The sequence below is a fragment of the Chiloscyllium punctatum genome, chromosome 19 (genome assembly GCF_047496795.1).
Source record: "Chiloscyllium punctatum isolate Juve2018m chromosome 19, sChiPun1.3, whole genome shotgun sequence".
Taxonomy (NCBI): Eukaryota; Metazoa; Chordata; class Chondrichthyes; order Orectolobiformes; family Hemiscylliidae; genus Chiloscyllium; species Chiloscyllium punctatum.
In genome coordinates this window covers 59,712,704-59,720,230 of record NC_092757.1, presented here as the reverse complement: position 1 = coordinate 59,720,230, position 7,527 = coordinate 59,712,704, and the positions used below count along the sequence as shown (strand labels likewise).

The window sequence follows — 7,527 nt, the reverse complement described above, 5'->3', positions numbered from 1 at the left end:
GTATGTACCCTCAAATTTCTGTGACCATATGCATGTCCAGTAGCCTCTTAAATGATCCCAATGACCTTGCTTCCACAACTGCTGCTGGCAATGCATTGCATGCTCTCTCAACTCTCTGTGTAAAGAACCCGCCTCTGACATTCTCTCTATTCTTTCCTCCAACCAGCTTAAAACTGTGACCCCTCATGTTAGTCATTTCTGCCCTGGGAATAAGTCTCTGGCTATCGACTCTATCTATGCCTCTAATTATCTTGTATACCTCAATTAGGTCCCCTCTCCTCCTCCTTTTCTCCAATGAAAAAAGTCCAAGCTCAGTCAACCTCTCTTCATAAGGTAAGCCCTCCAGTCCAGGCAGCATCCTGGTAAACCTCCTCTGAACCCTCTCCAAAGCATCCACATCTTTCCTATAATAGGGTGACCAGAACTGGACGCAGAATTCCAAGTGCGGTCTAACCAAAGTTTTATAGAGCTGCAACAAGATCTCACAACTCTTAAACTCAATCCCCCGTTAATGAAAGCCAAAACACCATATGCTTTCTTAACAACCCTGTCCACTTGCGTGGCCATTTTAAGGGATCTATGTACCTGCACACCAAGATCCCTCTGTTCCTCCACACTGCCAAGAATCCTATCCTTAATCTGTACTCAGCTTTCAAATTCGACCTTCCAAAATGCATCACCTCGCATTTATCCAGGTTGAACTCCATCTGTCACCTGTCAGCCGATCTCTGCATCCTGTCAATGTCCCGCTGCAGCCTACAACAGCCCTCTATACTATCAATGACACCTCCAACCTTTGTGTCGTCTGCAAACTTGCTGACCCATCCTTCAAACCCCTCATCCAAGTCATTAATAAAAATGACAAACAGTAGAGGCCCAAGGACACAGCCCTGTAGAACACCACTCACCACAGACTTCTAGGCAGAATATTTTCCTTCTACTACCACTTGCTGTCTTCTGTTGGCCAGCCAATTCTGTATCCAGACAGCTAAGTTCCCCTGTATCCCATTCCTCCTGATCTTCTGAATGAGCCTACCATGGGGAACCTTATCAAATGCCTTGCTGAAGTCCACATCCACAGCTCAACCCTCATCAACGTTTCTAGTCACATCCTCAAAGAACTCAATAAGGTTTGTGAGGCATGACCTGCTCCTCACAAAGCCGTGTTGACTGCATTTAATCAAGCCATGCTCTTCCAGATGGTCATAAATCCTATCCCTCAGAATCCTTTCTAACACCTTGCAGACAACAGACGTGAGACTTACTGGTCTGTAATTGCCGGGGATTTCCCTATTTCATTTCTTGAAGAGAGGACATACATTTGCCTCTCTCCAGTCCTCAGGTACGACTCCAGTGGAGAGCAAGGATGCAAAGCTCTTCGCAAGTGGTGAAGCAATTGCATTTCTCGTTTCCCAAAGCAGCCGAGGACAAATCTGGTCCGGGCCTGGCGATTTGTCAATCTTAATGTTTGACAAAATTTTCAGCACATCAGCTTCCTCTATCTCTATCTATTCTAGCATGCACACCTGTTCTTCAAAGGTTTCATTCACTACAAAGTTCATTTCTTTTGTAAAGACAGAAGCACAAAACTCACTTAGGGCTTCCCCTACCTCCTCAGACTCCACACACAAATTCCCTATGCTATCCCTGATCGGCCCTACTCTTTCTTTGACCATTCTCTTATTCCTCACATAAGTGTAAAATGCCTTTGTGTTCTCCCTAATCCGTTCTGCCAAGCATTTCTCGTACCCCCTCCTGCCTCTCCTCAGACCATTTTTGAGCTCCTTCCTCGCCTGCCTGTAATCCTCTAGAGCTGAGCTTGACCCTAGCTTCCTCCACCTTATGTAAGCTACCTTTTTCCTTTTGACGAGAAGCTCCACCACTCTTGTCATCAAAGGTTCCTTTATCTTACCACTTCTTGCCTGTCTCAGAGGGACATATTTATTCATCATTTGCAACAACTGTTCCTTAAACAGTCTCCATATGTCTATAGTGCCTTTACCATGGAACAATTGCTCCCAATCCATGCTTCCTAACTCATGTCTAATCGCATCATAGTTTCCTCTTCCCCAATTAAATATCCTCCCATTTTGCCTAATCCTCTCCTTCTCCATAGCTATGTATTTGTAACACTACATAGTAGTGTAACTGCACCCTTCTTATTTCTCAGCTCCACCCATAATGCCTCAGTGCTCAAGCCCTCCATAGTGTCCTCCTTTAGCACAGCCATGATATCATCCCTGACCAGCCTTTTACTTTTCTCCATGTCCTGTCTGAAGAGTCTATATCCTGGAACATTCAGTTGCCAATCATGCCCTTCCTTCAACCAAGTCTCTGTGATTGCAATAACATCATACTCCCAGGTGCCAATCCAAGCCCTAAGTTCATCTGACTTACCCACTATATTCCTTGCATTAAAGTAGATGCACTTCAGGCCACCAATTCTTTTGTGTTCATCTGCTCTCTGCCTACTCTTCCCCTTATTAATGCTAACTTCATGATTCTTACAGTCTCCAGTTTCCACCTCGCTATCTACTTGCCTTCTCTTCTGGTTCCCAGCCCCCTGCCACATTAATTAAAAACCTCCCCAACAGCAGTAGCAAAAACTCCTCCAAGGACATTAGTTCCAGTCTGGTTCAGCTGTAGACTATTCAATTTGTAATAGTCCCACCTTCCTCAGAACTGGTCCCAATGTCCAACAAATCTGAACCCCTCCATCCGACACGATCCCTCAAGCCACATGTTCATCCTGCCTATTTTTTCATTTCTACGCTGGCTAGCATGTGGCACTGGTAATAATCCTGAGATCACTACTTTTGAGGTCCTCCTTTTTAATTTCTCTCCTAGTTCCCTAAATTCTGCTTTCAGGACTCATCTCATTTTTTACTTATATCGTTGATGCCTATATGCACCAAGACAACTGACTGTTCACCCTCCCCTTTTAGAATGCTCTGCAGCTGATCAGTGATATCCCTGACCTGAGCACCTGGGAGGCAACATACCAACCAGGAGTCCCGTTTTCAGCCACTGAACCACCTATCTAAGGTTCTATCTAACAGCCTATCTAACTGCCTACCAAGTGTCCTCTTAGTTTTCCACATTTAATATTTTCTGTGTCGTATAAAACTTCATGTAACTGTAATACGGTAGAAGCTAGCCTCCTACATGCAGAAACAAAAGTTTTATCAGGCGCCACACCACCCTATTATCAAAGCAGTATTTGAAAAATAATACGTTTCTGTCCTTAGAAGCAATGAAAGTTGCTTCATTTGCAATTGCAACATTTAATAGGCATTTGGATGGGTATATGAATAGGAAGGGTTTGGAGAGATATGGGCCGGGTGCTGGCAGGTGGGACTAGATTGGGTTGGGATATCTGGTCAGCATGGACGGGTTGGACCGAAGGGTTTGTTTCCATGCTGTACATCTCTATGATTCTATGACTCTATTTTCAAAACGTTATGAGCAATCATGATATAACTCAGTTAAAGTCTTCATTTTACCATTCCCTGCCACAAGGAGCTTGAAACTGGTACTATCCAATACTCAGATCAATGGTCAGTACACACTCATGAATATCCTCATGATTAGGTCAAAGGATTTAAATTTTTTTTCCTTAGCTACACAGAGTTCACCTAATGAGTTGACAGATTTTAATCCTTTTGAATTAGTTTATGGTCATGAGGTCATCTCATGTGGACATCTGAAAATAATGAACGAAAGGTTTTCAGGATTGAAAGATGAGTCATTTATGTATCTATGACCTGTAAGCAGCTCAAAGGAGTTCTAAAACTGACCTTCAAAGGAAGATGGACAAGGGGACAACAGAAATCATGGCATCATGAGAAGCTGTCTGTGATAATTGACTGAGAGGGTTAAGCTAATTGGTTGAAGGATGTTTTTATGACTGCAAGACTGGGTCCAGTGGTGGGCCACAGGGTTTAGTGCTTAGCCTATGCTATTTGTTGTGTACATTAATGATCTAATCAGTAAGAGCTATCATCAGTAAGTTCGCAGATGAAACAAAAATTGGTGGTGTGATAAATAGCGAGGAGAAAAGCCTTACACTACAGGATGACATAGACAGGTTGGCCAGAGGAGCAAAACAATGGCAAATTAAATTTAATCCTGAAGTGCATGAGGTATTGCATTTTGGGAGCATTTACAAGACAGGGGTGTCCATGTTGAATGGTAGGACCCTAAGAAGTACAGAGTATCTGCAGGGCCTTGGTGCTCATATTCGTCAATTCTTGAAACAAGCAGGACAGGTAGAGAAGGTGATTAGCAAGGCATATCAAATACTTGCCTTTATTGTTCAAAGAACTGTATACAAAAGCAAGGAGGTTATGATAAAGCTGTATATAAAATCAGCCACGCTACAGCTGGAGTATTGTGTGCAGTTCTGATCATCACACTATAGGAAGGTTATGATTACACTGGAGAGGGTGCATAGGAGATTCATTAGGTTGTTGCCTGGGCTGGAGCTCTGAAGAGAGATTAGACAGGGTGTAGTTGTTTTCAGTAGAGCAGAGAAGGCTGACAGGGGATCTGATTAGGGGATACAAAAGGATCACAGTTTAATGTAAGGTGCAGGAGGTTTAGAGGGGATTTGAGGAATTATTTTTTTCCACCCAAAGGGTGATGGGTATCTGACACTCATTGCCTGAAATGGTGGAAGAGATGGGAACTCCCAAGATATTTAAGATGATCACTTGAAGTGTCATCGTATCCAAGCTACGGGTCAAGTAGTGGAAAATAGCATTTGAATCGATGAATGTATGGACATGATGGATCCAAAGGTTTCTTTTCCATGCTGTAAAAACTCTATGACTCTGTTGTTTTCTGTAACACAATTTCATATCAAAGATTTTAAAGGCTCATTTATGGGATGTGGCTAACACTCGGTTGGGCAGCATTTATTGCCAATCTACAATTGCCCTGGAAACATTGGTGGTGAGCTGCCTTCTTGAAATGCTTGTGGTTTGAGGACATCCGATTGCTGTTTGGAAGGGAATTCCATATTTTGACAGAGTGACCATGAAGAATTGTAGTTTCAAGATAAGGGTTCTGCAGGGCTTGGATGGAAGCTTGCAGTTTGTGCAGTCCCCATGCATCTGCTGCCCTTATCCTTCGAGGTGGTATTGGTCTTGGGTTTGGAAGATGCTGTTAGAGGAGCTTAGATGAGTTACTACAGTCATCTTGCAGATGGTATAGACTGCCAACACTTTGTGTCAATGGTGTGGGGAGAGAATATTTAAGATGTTTGGGATGAGGTGCCAATCAAACAGTTAGCTTTGGCATTCTTGAGTGCTGTTGGAGCTGCACTTATACATGCAAGTGGGAATATTGCATCATACTCTTGACTTGTGCCTTGAGCATGATAGACAAGCTTGGAGATTCTAATTTCACTTGTCTTATGGAATCACTATCCATACAAATCGCACTATATCAAATCATCAAGACTCCTTCACTAGCACCTCCCAAACCAATGATCTGGACAACCTAGAAGGACAGGAGGAGCTGATGGATGTGAACACCATGGCCTACAAATTCTCTTCCAAGACACTCCCACATCCTGACTTGTACTATATCACCAATCCCTTACAGTCACTGGGTCAAACCGGAGGAACTCCCCACCACACATACCAGGTTATAGTCCAACAGTTTATTTGAAATCACAAGCTTTTGGAGCGCTGACTTCACCTGACAAAGGAGCAGCCCTTTAAAAGCTTGTGATTTCAAATAAACCTGTTGGACTGCAACATGCGGTCCGGTGACTTCTGACTTTCGCAAAGGCAATTAGTGATGGGTAATAAATGCTGGCCAAGCCAGCTATTTCCATATTCTGACAAAGTTTTTTTTTTGAAAAGGTACTAAAACATACAGTTGGCAATGAATTAGTAAACATAATTTTTTTTTGACAAGGAGATGATAGAATTTTTCATCAACCTATTCAGAGATGTTTCTGTATGCTACCAGAGCACTTGGGAGTTGAACTGCGGCTACCTAACTCCCAGGTGACACAATACTGCAGCGACAAAAAACCCCACACAGTGAAAATATACTTAGCTGCAAACAAAGATGCCGAGGACCACCACAGTGCCAGATAACATCCTCATTCAGGTGCCTCTTCATTTAGCAAAAGAATCTGAAACTAGATGACTGTAACTTCAGAATCTGGTCCAACGGGTAGCAATGGTAAACCGAGAACAGGAGCAAATGCCCGCCCACCACTCAGGGGCTATAATTGCCACTGCATTTCAGATCACCCTCAGCTCACTCCGGATCGGGAAATCAGAGCCAGTTTGTTTTGGTAGCTCACCGATTACTGCCACCTAAGTTCCAAGATTGGCATCAATGGGACTCCAGATTCTGGGCATAGCCCTGTGTGTGTTCGGGTGGCTGGGAGCTCTGCTCACCTGCGTCCTTCCCATGTGGACAGTGACCACTTTCATTGGGAACAACATCGTGGTGGCGCAGATCATTTGGGAAGGGCTTTGGATGAACTGTATTGTTCAGAGCACTGGGCAGATGCAGTGTAAGGTGTACGACTCACTGCTGGCCCTCTCGCAAGACCTACAGGCTTCCAGAGCTCTGACCGTTATCTCCCTGGTGGTGGGTATCATCGGTATTCTGATCTCCATTGCTGGAGGAAAATGCACCAACTGTATAGAAAACGAGGCAACAAAGGCCAAGGTAACAATTATAGCAGGAATTATCTTCATCCTCTCTGGAGTGCTCACCCTGATCCCAGTGTCCTGGTCTGCAAACACCATCATCAAGGATTTCTACAACCCACTGGTGACGGACGCCCAGAGGAGGGAGCTTGGAGCTTCCTTGTATGTCGGTTGGGGAACCTCGGGTCTGCTGATCCTCGGAAGGGGCTCTGCTCTGCTGCTCCTGTCCTCCCAAGGAAGAGAACTGGTACTCAGCAAAATACTCTGCACCTAGATCTACAGCTCCGAGCAAGAAATATATGTAACTTGGAAATGCATAAATCGTGGATGATTCCTGATGAAAAGCTTATGCTCGAAACGTCGACTCTCCTGCTCCTCGGATGCTGCCCGACCGGCTGCGCTTTTCCAGCACCATACTTTTTGACTCTGCTCTCCAGCATCTGCAGTCCTCAGTTCCCCTTTGCACTAGGGTGGACAAAGTTAAAAATCATCCAACACCAGGTTATATCCAGTAGGCCTATTTGGAAGCATAAGGTTTCGTAGGGCTAGGTACCTGACGAAGGAGCAGCGCTCCGAAAGCTTGTAGCTTCAAATAAACCTGTTGAATTATAACCTGGTGTTGTGCGAATTTTAACTTTGTTCTGAGAGTGATGGATGTAAGGAAGGATTTGAAGTGAGTGCACTTACACCCATCACAAACTCATGAATAGAGATTGGAAATGTGGCCAGGGTTTGAATGTGGAGATGTTTAAAAAGGGATTTTTGTTGAGAGATGTTGATGTTAATATTTTGCATAATATCGATGTTCAGCAGCAGTGGACCTAATGTATACCGATGTAATCACGTTTCC

General features: G+C 44.0%; 1 protein-coding gene across 1 annotated transcript; it reads left to right on the top strand.

The window, feature by feature from the left end:
- Positions 1 to 6,255: 6,255 nt before the first annotated feature.
- On the top strand, positions 6,256 to 6,962 carry LOC140491385 (claudin-4-like). The gene has a single exon (XM_072589494.1). It carries the CDS (start codon positions 6,358 to 6,360, stop codon positions 6,949 to 6,951), a length of 594 nt encoding a protein of 197 aa, XP_072445595.1. The 5' UTR covers positions 6,256 to 6,357; the 3' UTR covers positions 6,952 to 6,962.
- The last annotated feature ends 565 nt before the right edge of the window (positions 6,963 to 7,527 follow it).